The 13,945-nt window shown below is 44.9% G+C and overlaps 1 protein-coding gene across 3 annotated transcripts in view; it reads right to left on the bottom strand.

Moving 5' to 3' along the window:
* Positions 1-13,945, bottom strand: part of NRP2 (neuropilin 2) — a 119,040-nt gene that overhangs the window by 10,270 nt on the left and 94,825 nt on the right. For 2 of the 3 annotated variants that reach the window (XM_040228720.1, XM_040228719.1), the window contains exon 16: positions 9,310-12,782. The exons of the other annotated variant lie outside the window; for it this stretch is intronic. In XM_040228720.1, coding sequence (XP_040084654.1) covers positions 12,502-12,782 — 281 coding nt within the window. In that variant the 3' untranslated portion in view covers positions 9,310-12,501. Of the gene's footprint in view, positions 1-9,309; positions 12,783-13,945 lie in introns of those variants that run through there. 3 annotated transcript variants of the gene reach the window in all.

Consider the following 13,945-nt stretch of genomic DNA (forward strand, 5'->3'; position numbering starts at 1 on the left):
TTTAGATTTTCCTTCCCACTCTTCCTCTCTCTTCACACACACACAGACACACACACACACATTCTGCTCCCTCCCTCATCTTTTTCTTTCCTTTCCTAAATTTGGATCCTTTGGGGTTAGAATGTTTTTCTGCAGCTACAGAAAAATTTGACCTTCCCTTTCACTACATCTCTCCTATGCTGTGGTCGCTGCAAGTGTATTTTCATTGACATTGTTCTGTTTAGTTTTTATATCAAAAAAAAGAGCTTCACAAGATCACTAAGAGAGTGAGGAGTCTGCCCCAAACCACTGGCTGCTTTTAGAATAATGGTTGAAGATCATCCCTGGGTCACTCACACACTGATCAGGACACCAACATATGCTGGCTTTTCCCTGAAGAGTCTCTTGCAGGCCAGCTCCGAGCAGTGGCTTGAGAGGCCTGGTGGAAGCTGATGACAGATTGGCCACCCAGAACATGCAGTGGACACACTCAGGACAGCACCTGGAGGGGAGCACTTCGGGATATGGAGGAGCCCGGGGCTGGGAGCACTGACCTGGGAGCAGACTGCCTGCTCATCAGAGTCCCACCACTGTACTCAGGTGTGGGGGCTAGGATGAGCCTCTAAGCACCCTGAGTCTCAGCTTGTTTCTCTGTACAGCAAGCACTGGTGTTCTCTCCTGCCCCCAAACCCTATCATCTTTACAGGAAGACAATGAGGAAAGCTACGACAGTCTTTCTGTTGAGGGCTGCCCGAAAAGGCCAATATTAGATAAGGCAGCTTCTACAGAAAAGAGCTCACTGCCCCAGTCTTTACCCCAGGTCTGTCCTCTTCTGGGTGCCTCCCACCTGAAGTCATCCATCTTAAGTTCTGCGGGGACGGAGAAGACCATGCAAAGGACAGGTGGGGGGAAGCCATGAGGTCCCATGTTTCCAATACTTGCTCATTTGGCTTAGAAATCAATCCTGCTAACTGGCAATTGAAGAACTGACAGATCGGATAGTGTCTCAAACTCGAAGACTCCACCTTAGCTAAGGTGGGGCTGATAAAACCTGGTGAGAAGCCACTTAAACCACATGTCCACTCAACCCATCAAACTGCAATCAGCTTTTAAGGATCAAAGACATACCTACACAGGAAATCATCGAAATCATTCATTTTCACAGGTACCAGGTGTCATCACTTCTATTCAAAGAGGAAGAAATTGAGGAAGGAGAGTAAAAAAATGCAATAAGTCATTGAAGAGCTCAGCAGCAGACCTGAGAGTCAGCCACATTTTCGACACCTTGTTTAGGGCTGTGATTTATTTGGGATTAGCTCTTGGCCACTGAGAGTCCTTGTTGAGTTTGATTCCAAGTTACTGAACCCCTCAGGTCAGTTAAATCACTGGACCATTCAAATGGGAGTAGCCTTCAGAAAATTCTCTCAGCCACTTTGTTTTGATCCCAGCAGGAGAAGCAACACTGTGATCTAAACAAATGAGAAATCATGAAGGACCAACAGATATTTCTTGGCTCTTCAATGTGTTTAATTTGATTTAATATTTAGTATTGGCTGAAGGTTCCTACTCCCTACCACACTTAATTTCCCTAATTCAGTTTGTTCATCCCCAGTTGCCATAAGGAGCCAAAAGTTCAGATGTAGATCGAAATTTTGCCAAAACTCCTCCATTAGAGTCAGGCTACTTGAGAGCCCTTCATCCTGTGCTGGGTTTGGCTTGAGTTTAGAAACACCACCAGAAGATCCTTTATCATGGGTTTTTATCTCTTGAACTATAGCCAAATGTATGCAAAGTCATGGAAAAAAAATTTTTTTTTGCAGTTTTAAAATGGTTTCAAGCTGGAAAAGAAAAGAGGGCTTGATCTGTGATATTTAAGAAGACTTTGAACATGATTTTAAATTATTTTTAGTTGAATTATCAGAAGGAAACACTAAAAAGGATTGAAAATATAGACTACAAATGAGAAGGTTGTGAAATGATCTAATAATACTTTCAAGTGTGGAGGCGGATAAGCAGCTGAGGCCAGAATGGCTCCACTGAGCCCCAACAATCTGCATGAAAATAAGAAAAAGAAGGCAGCCAGTAAAATTTTTAATTATAGACAGAGGCTTCATGATTGTGTAGGCTGCAAAAACCCAGTAATGGTGATGGAGGAAAATTCTGGAATCTCTCCTTTGCTCTTGTTGTTGTTGTTCAGTTGTGTCTGACTCTTGGACCTGCAGCATGCCAGGCTTCCCTGATCTTTACTATCTGAGTTCGCTTAGACTCATGTCCATTGAGTCGAGGATGCCATCCAACTATCTCATCCTCTGTCACCTCCTTTTCCTCCTACCTTCAATCTTTCCCAGCATCAGGGTCTTTTCCAATGAGCTGGCTCTTCACATTATGTGGCCAAAGTATTGGAGCTTCAGCTTCAGCATTAGTCCTTTCAATGAATATTCAGGGTTGATTTCCTTTAGGATTGACTGGTTTGATCTCCTTGTTGTCCAAAAGACTCTCAAGTCTTCTGTAGCACCACAGTTCAAAAGCATAAATTCTTCAGCACGCAGCCTTCTTTATAGTCCAACTCTCACATCCTTACATGACTGCTGGAAAAACCATAGGTTTGACTAGATGGACCTTTGTCGGCAAAGTGATGTCTGCTTTTTAATATGTTCTCTAGGTTTGTCATAGCTTTTCTTTCAAACATCAAATGTCTTTTAATTTTGTGGCTGCAGTCACCATCTGCAGTGATTTTGGGGCCCAAGAAAAGAAAATCTGTCACTGTTTCCACTTTTTCCCCATCTATTTCCCATGATGGGACCAGATGCCATGATCTTTGTTTTTTTGAATGTTAGGTTTTAAGCCAGCTATTTCACTCTCCTCTTTCACCCTCATCAAGAGGCTCTTTAGCTACTCTTCACTTTCTTTGCTCTAGATCTTTGAAAAAATCAGAGATGTTCTTCATTACTGTAAGTGGAAGCCCCGACTTTAGGTTTGGTCTCTTGCATAAAAGCAACTGAGCTTCCCAGGTAGCGCTACTTAGTGGTCAAGAATCTGCCTGTCAATGCAGGAGACATAAGAGAGGTGGGTCCAATCCTGGAGTCAGGAATATACCTTGGAGGAGAGCATGGCAACCCACTCCTGTATTCTTGCTTGGAGAATCCCATGGACAGAGGAGCCTGGTGGGATACAGTCCATAGGGTTACACAAAATCGGATGACTGAAGTGACTTTGCACGCATGCATGCACATGAGAGATCGGACATGCTTTTCTGGTGGGAGGCCTTGGTGGAGGGAGGTAAAGAAAGTATAAGGATGCCAGAGGATAAGAAAAGGGGCCACCAAGAGAAGGGGAAGACGGACTTCCCTGGTGGTCCAGTGGTTAAGAATCCATCTGTCAATGCAGGGGACATGAGTTCGGTCCCTGATCCAGGAAGATTCTACCAGATGTGAAGCAACTAACCCCATCACCCTGACTACTGAAGCCTCAGTACCTGGAGCCTGCGCTCTGCAACAGGAGAAGCCTCTGCAACAAGTAGCCCATGCACTGCAATAAGAGTAGCCCTTGCTTGCCGCAACGAGAGAAAAGCCCTCACAGCCCTCAGTGCAGCCAAAAAATTAAATAAATAAAAAAATACATTAAAAAAGTAGAGACAGGAGAGGTGCAGAAGGGGGACAGTGGGGGCTAAAGATGAACCACACTCAATACAATTGCGCATAGGTCAGTGGGGACAGGTCCTCCTTGAGGAAAGAGGATTGGGACGGTGGCCCTGTCAGGGTTTAGAGCCAGGAAGCTACGACAGCGGTGAGGGCTAAGGCTTCCCATAGACAGCATCATGGAGCTCGTGCCCCTGGTCTTCAGTTGCCCGAGGCAGATGAAGCACCACGGGGCTCCTTGGACCCCCCCACATCAGCCCCTGTCTAGGTCCTAGTGGCTATCTTTCCACCTCAGTACCAGCTTCCCAGTAAAGAACCTGCCTGTCAATGCAGGAGACATATGAGATGGGAGTCCCATCCCTAGGTGGGGAAGATTCCCGCAGAAGGGAATAGCTACCCACTATAGCATTCTTCCCCGGTGGCTCAGACGGTAAAGCGTCTACCTACAAAGCAGGAGACCTGGGTTCAATCCCTGGGTTGGGAAGATCTCCTGGAGAAGGAAATGGCAACCCACTCCAGTATTCTTGCCTGGAAAATCCCATGGACAGAGGAACCTGGTAGGCTACAGTCCATGGGGTTGCAAAGAGTTGGACACGACTGAGTGACATTTACTACTACTACAGCCTTCTTGCTTGGAAAATCCCATGGACAGAGGAGCCAGGTGGGGTCACAAAGAGTCGGACACGACTGAAGCGACTTAGCACACAGCACACACACCAGCTGTCACGAGTGCCCTAGGAAGCGATGAGGAAGACGACGTATCCCCCAAGGTTCTTATGTCCCTTCTCCCAGCCCCTTGGTAGCAGCAGGGAGACGCAAAGAGAGGAAAAGTTTAACAGACTGTGCTGAAATGAGCCTCGGTAACCAGCAGGCTGACTGAGAACAGGGCTTGGGTCAAGGCCACCTCAGGTTCAAAGCTTTCTCTGCATTCCCTTCATTACCGGAGTTGGTCGCTCTCTAGCGAGTTCCAGAGGACTCCAGTTCAGCGTCCAGTTAATGAGTCCTGCCGCCTGAGAAAGAAATTGCCGCTATTGAAAGCCAGACCTGGAGCCCTATCACTCCTCTTCCGGATGAGAGCCTTTGCCTTTGGGTACATCAGTTAATGATACTACAAGGGTTCAGTTTTGCACAATTACACACAGAAGACAAAACAAGCTTGTGAGGTGTGTGTGTGTGTGTGTGTGTGTGACATAGCTTTAGCTCACCCACATCTCATTCTTGTGCTGCTCCCCCCAACTGAGCCATCAAGAGTTATACTCCACCCCCTCCCGACCTCCCACAAAGAATTATACCCTAGCCTCATGCCCTAAAGGCAGCAGTCCTGGATTTTTGGCAAGTTGGAGAAAGCACAAAGATCTCCTGTATGGCTGTCACTCTATCCATTATGCTCAGAGTCACACCACTATGACCGCTTGGTCTAAGCACACAGTAGAAATCAGGGTAACATCTCTTAAAAGAAATGGTGTTTTAGACTAATGGGTCTCTTGGCTTCTCTTCTGCTTGCCATTCCTTACTGGAGCCACTTGAGGCTAGTAGCTTCACCTGCACATTGAAACCTCCCACTGGAAAACCCACCTCATCCACTACCCTTCCTCAGGTCACACTAGCCCTGAAGCTCCTGAGAAAGGAGCTGGGTGCATCCTTCCAGCTGGGTAAGCCTGCTCCTCTCAGGGCTGTGGTCATGGTGGGGGCCTCAGGTACAAGGTCCCAAAGACTGGGGAATTTCCATTGGCATGTGGCTGGCTTGTGGCCGTTGGAATATTGTGGAATATTTTTGTCTGTAGCACAATACTGTGCACTGACCTTAAAGAATGTTTTTTACATGAATTTTTTAGTAGAAAACATAAATAAATAACAGCAAGGCACAGCACAGTCACTCTTTGAAGAAACCAAGTGGAACTCATTAATCACGGAGAACAGGGCTCTGTCTGCTGAACTCAGGGATAGAATTAACTCCCGGGGCACAGTGGCCACAGTTCCAGTGAGCTGCGACTTGTAGCCAGGCTCACGTTCTCCACAAATGGGCACTGAAAAAGTCCCTGCAATTAAGATTTCCTTCAGTTAAAAGTGTCCTACAGTTTCCCCTGCAAGCACTCCCCCTAATTTAGAGAGCCAGAGCCAGAGATTATGTGGCTTGTGCGCATGATAGGGGATATAAGGCAGGCTGTCCACTAGTTTGTCAGCCTCTCAGATGGAGGCAGGTTCACTCTAAAAGGTAGACTCCAGGCTTCCAAGGCATCTATTATAAAGTTTAAACAGGCGCACCACTTGACCCACATATTCTATTCCAGAGAAACGTGAACAAAGAGGCAACTGTAAAGATGTTCATTACAGTGCAGTTTATCACTGTAAGAAAAACTAGACACAACCTGAATTCCCACCAGCAGGGAAGCAGTTAATAAACTATGGTACATCCACATGATACAAAATGCTGGAAGATATTTAAAAAGAATTGTGTAAGCCTGTCGGCATGCAACAAAGTAGCCCCAAGACTTTGTCACATGAAAAGAAGCACATTATCCAGCCAAGCGATCCAATGCTGATACTGTTTACACAAAACCAAAGCAAACTGCATAATTAGACATGAACATATACATTTGTAAAGGTATGAAACAAGTCCTGAAATTATATACCTGGAACAATTTCTCATGGTTCCCTCTGGGAGGGGAGTGGGACTGGTTAACAATGAAATGAACTTCTTTTTAAAAAAACGATTTGCAGTTTTTGAGGCTATAGCCATGAGTAACTCGCAAGTTGAAAAGAAATGAAAGGAAGCCTAGTCAGATACCATCCTAAAGTTTCCCCCAATGACCTTCTTCAGTATCAATAACCACTCTGGCCATGGGCCTCCAAGAATAGGTGTTTTCTCCACTCAATGACCAGTCCTGCCTCCAGCATGTCTGTTGCTGACTCTTCAAATGACCTTTCCTATTTTTTGGCTTGATGCCCATGGGACCTTAGTTTTATTGGGAGCTTGGAGGTCAGTGACAGCAAAGCCCAGGAACAACTATTTTATTGGAAAGAGAGTAGAAGGACTCTGAGTCTTTTGCCCACTGGCCTTGGGTCAAGAATGGTTTCTGCTGTTTGCTCTGAAGCACCAAGATTGTGCATTGTGCCAAGCAGAAACCATACTAAGAGGGGGTCTGCTTTTTGGCAAGTGCCCAAATCATGTATCCATTCCAAGCTTAAGTTTGGGGCCAAAAGGAACTCCTTTCTCCACACAGTGCAAACGTAGCCTGGCTGTGGCCTGTGGCCCAATGCCTTCTGAGGGTCCAGGTGTCTGATGATATCTAACCTGAAGACATACTCCAGTGCACTTGATCTGTGTCAGGCTTCATTAAATCCTACACGATTCCTAGCTCTTAGTTTATTTATATAAGGCGATCTTTCCCCTGCTGATCATAAGGCCATCAGCTGGTGCTTCCCCTCTCCACTCCTTTTCCTCTGGTTGGCTTTGTTTTGTGTTTTCTTTGGGCCGTCACTGAAATGGATGAAAGGCAAATTACAGCTGCAAGAGCCCCAGTGATGTGCACAAAGAGAAAACAAGCCGCACCTACAGTTCTGCAGTTTGGCTCAGATGCGGAGATCACAAAGCGGACAAATTAAAACTTAAAAATGAAGCTCTTTTCATCAGAGACGATAGAAAGGCCAACAATGTTTGTGCCAAACAACTGCACAGTCTGTGAAGAGAGGTGATGAAAACAGACCCAGGGCCATAGTCGCCTGGCCGGGCTGCGGGTATCTGGGCTAGGAGGGCTTCAACCGCAAGAATGCACATTTAAACCATCATAAAGGGCCAGGTAGGAGCTGAGACAGACCCTACTAGGCCTTGACATCTGGTGTTTATGATCCATGGAAATACAATTTCTGTAACATTTATGCTTGGGTTAGGTCTGAAATACCATACTGATAACAGTGCTGTGTTTGACGCCTAAGATCAGAATCGTAACAGTCTCTGCTCTTTTGGGGAAGAGAAAGAATGTGTATAGAATAAGCCTTGGGATCAGAACCAAGGCAGGAAAAGCAATGATGAAATTCTCAAAGGTGGCTGCAAAAACAGTAATGCTAATTAAGCATACACGATGGCTAATTTAATTCACTGGCAAATCTGGTCCCAGGCCAGCTTATGAAAATGTTGACTGAGCCTGACTCTTTGTTGGAAATGAATGCTTCTGAGATGCTTTCATTTTCATCCTTTGCTGATAGGAGCAAATGGCTTTAAGGATGGCCAACTACTGTGTGGACAAAATGGGTCATGATGCTCGCCGTTAGAGGAAAAAACAAGGCTCTGCTCCTGGACATTCAACTCTATTCTCCTGCAGAGGACAGACAGTGACATTGCTAGTGAGCCAGCTGTAGTGACTGCAGATCTGAAAACCTAGAAGCCTGTTTTCTTTAGCACCACTTGGGCAGGTTGATAGCTGTAAAAAGCAATTCTTCCTGGCTCTAGATTTAGAAAGGAAGAAAAGCAGGATCCTGGCAGAAATAGGCTCTTTTGGACCTGCTCCTTTCCTTGGGGGCCATTAGGAATGTTTTCAGACTCTGAGGAAGGGTTTGGGGTTGATACTTTTAACAGACTCCACAAATATAGGGGGGTGGAAAATTCTTTCATCATCACTTTTGACCACCACCTAGACACACTGAATTGCTGTCTTTCCTGTATCTTTTTTTTCCTTTCCCCTAATAACTCTCTGATAAAATATTTTATATAACTATGTCACTAAATATGGCCTTCCACAATGGCTCAGTGGGTAAAGAATCTGCCTGCAGTGTAGAAGACACAGGTTCGATCCCTGGGTCAGGAAGATCCCCTGGAGATGGGAATGGCAACCCACTCCAGCATTCTTGCCTGGAAAATCCCACAGACAGAGAAGCCCGGTGGGCTACAGTCCATGGGATGGGGTTGCAAAAAGTCAGACACGACTGAGCACATAAACTCATAGTCATAATTCATGTTTCTAAATACTCAATAAAGAGAACCAAATACTCATCAAATACTTATGAAAAGATCTGGCTCTTCAAGTAAGTTTCCCCAAGTTCCTCTCCTCAAAATTTTTATAGAATATTCCTTTTATAAAATGTTCCACCATGATATTTCTAGATTCCCAGTAATCATATAATTATCTTCATTATTTGCTCCAAAGTCTGGAATATCTTTGAGCCTTGAACATACTGTAAGTTCCCATTTGGTCTGGGAAAGTGCTCATAAATTGGAGATCGACGTCCCCGTGGAAGTAATAATTTGGTAGGCAAGGGGTAAGATGTTGCCACTTCTTCTCCAAAGGAAACTATCTGTCTCTGCAGAGCTGAGAACATGATTCAGCTTTGCTGGTCCCAGCCCCTGGGGCCTTTTGAAAGTAGAGTCCCATCTCCAGGGATTTGCCATCAAGAGAAATTTCGTGGAATCACATGGAGTAATTTAGCACTTAGCAACTTTTGCAAAATCCCACACCAATCATAAAAGCTGGCTCAGCTGCACAAATTGGATAAAACTCCTAACAAGCAGTAGTAATAAAAATAAAAGAAGGAGAAGCTGGCTTTCAGCTTCAGGGAGAAAACCCACCTATTTCCCACAGAAATGCCCTCTAGCTCAGAAGGTGATGTATAAACTTTGCAAACATCAGTTTGTTCAAAGCCTAAACCTGAACTTTGTTCTCATAAGCCAAGGTGAAAAAAAAAAAAAAAACAGATGTTTGTATAAAAATATCATCATTTTATTACATTCCACACAATACATTTTCAAATAGTTTTCAATGTCCACAAGGTATTTTGACACACAGGCAACTGAGCAATGCAAGAGATGTCACAGTTATAGGGCAAGGGGATAAGAATAGGAAGTAAAAATCTTTAAGTTTTCTTGTTTTGCTGTTGTTCTTTGGTAATTTTTGATTATTTAGGTGTTTACTTGCCTGCTAGCTTCATTTTTAAAGACGCAGTCTTCTTAAAGATGGGGTATCAACCTCAGAAATATTAGTGGATTTCCTATCCTATTCTGGCTTTAATCCCAATAATGTGGGACAAGGGAAAAGATAATTTACTTTCAGCATTCTGTTTTGTCAGTGGCAATGCTATGATCCTGTTTTTCTTTCTTCTGCCTTCACAGGCAATTAAGGGATAGCAATTGCTAGCATAATACCAAGAAAGGGATTTTTTTCACCCCCAGAGATAAGGGTTTCCCTCCTGGAACTGTTAGCATGAAAGCTCTACTAAGGCAAAACCTTTACCAGCCCGAGCTAGACCTTCCTTTCATTCATTTATTTTTTAATAGTTGCTATCACCTCTTTGTCTTCTGAGAAGCAACTCTAAACATGCATGCATGCATTCACCTGTCCAGTCTATTATTTTTTTAGGAGAGGGACCCTTCCCTTCCTCCATGAAATACAGAATTTTGCTTTTTAAAGCTGCAAGGCATGACATTACAGAAGAGCTGCCCTTTTAGCATAGTACCTGGATAATACTATGAAAGTTGCTGGGGCCAAGAGAGTGGAGAGAGACAGAAAGAGAGAGATGAGATATCCTCAGCTGAAGTGCATTATGGGATTCACAGAGATTTGAGCAGTCTCATATTCTCAATGACAGCATGTACATAAAGATGACACCACCATGGGGCATCAGATAAAGACACAGCAAATTCACAAAGTTGTTGTCATCTTCTTTTAGAGAAGGGAAATCCTCACGGGTGTACGGTAACTCAGACAGTTGCTACACTAGCCAGACTTCCCAGGTGTAATTTCCCGACAACATGCTTCCATGGGGCGCCTATAGGGATGTCAATCATTTCAAGGGAACTCCTGGCCCCAAACACATCACTGGATATGGACACCTGAGATAAAAAGCCCTCAGTGATGGGCATGAAAGTCATCGTAAGGTATCCATGGTATCCTGCCACCCCTCCTCTCTCCCCCTCTTTCTTTCTCCATCTTCATCTGGGGTAAGACACTTCTTGAAATCTCAAGGTAGCTCATGCTCTAGCCTTTCATCTTCTTTTCTTGGCAGGGCTGCTGTGGTTGAGACAGACTAGCTCTTTGAAATAGAGTAAGAGTGGGAGAGCACCATTCTTTCAGGAGGATGAAACAAACCAGATGCGAAAGTTGAGGGTACGTTTGTTGGAGGGACCTATGTGAATATTCCAAAAGAATGCTAAGTCTCTCTCCCACAAGCAGCCAAAAAAATCATTAGTATTTTGTTCTCAGAAGGTACCTGCAGGCTTTCAGCCCAGGCAACCATCTTTGGAGAGAATCTTACACTTCCCCAGTGGATTCCTAGCAGGAAGGTGAGAAATAAACACCCTCAAGCCTAAGCCCCAGTACACTGAGAATCTTGTTAAAATATGCATTTTCTATCAATGAAATTGGCTTCATTATTGGATCTATCCTTCATACAATATCATTAGGCAATTTATCTCTAACATGCCTCTCCCTGCATTGCTCAGAGAGGACAAATGGGCAGCAATGGATTTATCTTCCTTATACCTTCTCCTGACGAAGCAGTAACATCTGGAAATGCCAGGCCAGCCTATGAGGGTATATTTACCAGATGCCATGAATGCTTTAAGGGGTAGCACATTAGTACATTTAAACAAATGGTAACTTTGTATTCTCTCATAATATTCAAATAAATCAGGGGAACAGCCTTATATTTTAGTGGCTATAGATTCAGGCACACATTAACACCATGAAAGGAAAGCAAATGACCCCCTTTTCCCCATATTTTACAAATGCTATTAACCATGATCCATATGATACCAAAGAATACACTTTTTTAACCTTCTTACTCCACTCCATCCCCCACTGGGCAGAATGAACCCCCTGGGGTGAGGGTTTCTTTTTTTAAAGACAACATTTCAATCCTTCCTTCTCCACTTCCTCCTTCTCTCAACAGGCTACTGCTTTTCATACATCAGTCTCAGAATGGTTATTCTCTATGACTTATTCCAAAATTGGACTTAACTGATAAAAGCTAAACATTCATTATGAGCTTCTCTTTTATAAGGCAACATGAGACAAATCTGCTTCAGGGCTGGAAGTAAGGGATGGTTCCACAGGCACCCAATGGCTGTTACTATGTAACTTCAGAGACACCCCAGACGGGACTAGCTAGGAGTCATGTCTGGTCTGAGCGCAGTGGGAGAACCTTCCTCTTGGGTCAGGTGGGTGGGGCCTGGGGGCAGGGATGGGAGGGGCCACATTTCTTCTCATGTGGCCTCTAGTTTTAGGTACCTGGAGATGACAATGGTAAGCCAACGGAAATCCAGCCAGAGCTAGATAAGGCAACAAAAAGCTTCAATCTCTTCTCCAAGTAAACAGAACTAGTACAGTATATTATTTTCTGGAACATGTACCCCCGGAGAAGTAACACAAGAGTTAAAGGGGGCCCTCTCTGAACACACTCACACACTCCCCCACCCCCGCCCCTCAATGAGCCAGTCTCTCTCTCACACCCACGCACACACAGAGCTCTTCACAGGCGCAAATGTATACTATGTACAAACACACAGATCCGGTTTCCCCTCAAGTCTCCTGGCAGACTGCCCACCAGAGAGGAGGGATGGGCTAAGGCAAGGGGAAGAAACAAGGAACCAGTCTCTGGAAGGAAACCAGCTGAGCCGTGAGTTGTGAGGTGCTTAGGGGCGTGTCTCTTCTCGTATTCCAAGATGCAGCATTGCAGAGTTGGGGTTGGGCGGTTTGGAATCAACAAAAGGAAAACAAACAAAAGAACCCGAGGAGAATGGTCGGGATGGATACGAGCGCACAGGGTTTGGGCCCAGAGACAGAGATGTCTGAGCGTTCACACAGAGACTAGGCGAGGAGGAAAAAGTGCAAAATCGAGGCAACGTGTTTGCAGTCTTTCTTGTTTGATTTGGGTGCGGTCCTTGCTTCGGCCCTCAGCAGTGCGAGCTGCGGTCTTGCTCTAGCTTAATGGTTAGGGTGGGTTCCACCGCCAGAGGGGCCCCGTTGGTGTAGTGGGAGGTTTTGTAGGTGATGGAGTGATCAGTCTTCTTGGCCGCATAGCGGAACCGGTGGTAGTGGAGCACCAGGGCCAGCGCGACGGAGACCAGCACCAGCACGGCGCCCCCGGCGGCCATAACGTAATACCAGTAGGCTGGGATGGGCTGGACGGGCACCGTGTCCACTGTGGGCTCGGTCCCCGGTAGGAGGGTGCCCCCTGGTGGAGAGACACAGAAGAGTGTTGCTAGGCTGAGAGCATGCAGACTAATCCAAAAATTAATTTAAAAAAAAAGAAAAAGAAACACACACATGCTTTGGAGTGGATAGGGAAGGGGACAGGGGAACAAGATGGTACTGAGTATTTAGGGTGGGCCAAGCACTTTTCAGTGATTGATATTACTTCCTACTTACAACCCTATCAGGTAGGTACTCTCAGACCCATTTTACAGATGAGGAAATAGAGGCTCAGAGAGGTTAAATGAATGGTCATACAGCAAGTAAGTGGTAACTATTGTATTCAACCAAGAACTGTATGATTCCAAAACTCTTTTCTTCTTTCTGTTAAACTACAATACTCTATAATATGTAGAAGCATTATGATTCTCACACACACACACATACACACAGGAATACATGCAAGTGATGTTAAAATGACTTCTGGGATTCCATAGGACTGATTCTCCGAATGGGTGGAAATAACAATATTTGGTCAGGCTGGCCAGCATTCTCACACAATGTATTAATTAGGCTGGCTAGACTTGAAGGGGAATTCCACTTTGGTTTGCCAAGGCTTCCATGCCCACTGAAATCAGCCTGGTCTTGTCTAAACAGGTCAATTACCACTGTCAAGCAATGACTAACACATCTTCATTTTTTAATTGAATGGAAGATTTAAAAAGCGGATTGGAAGGATGTTGCAACCAAAAAATGTGGGTGCAAAATGATCGTAGGTATGTGAGAGCGACAGTGAATAAGTGAGAGCAGAAGAAGGGAGAACATTCTAACCACGGAAAAGACAGAGGATGGAAGAGAAGCTAGCAGAGGATTTACAAGGCAACCACATTCACTGGCCAGCCTCTGGTTGCCATGGAGATGATGTCGTAGATTTAAGCCCAGGGTAACTCTGGGGAAAGACTGGCTGGAGTCCCATTTAATGCAAAACAGTACTACAACTCGATTCTCCCAACGATTTACATCAAATGAGAATCTGGCCCAAATGGGACTAGGCGATTTTGAGCTTGCCAAAACCAGACATGATCTTTACTTCTGAAAAATGATGTATGCTTAACCTATGAAAAATTCCTCCCTAGCTGCTTACATCAAGTAAAGGTGGCCAGAAAGATGTGTGCTCTCTATCCGTGGAATATCCCAGGTGGGAGC

This window comes from Oryx dammah, unplaced genomic scaffold (assembly GCF_014754425.2).
Source record: "Oryx dammah isolate SB20612 unplaced genomic scaffold, SCBI_Odam_1.1 HiC_scaffold_27, whole genome shotgun sequence".
NCBI lineage: Eukaryota > Metazoa > Chordata > Mammalia > Artiodactyla > Bovidae > Oryx > Oryx dammah.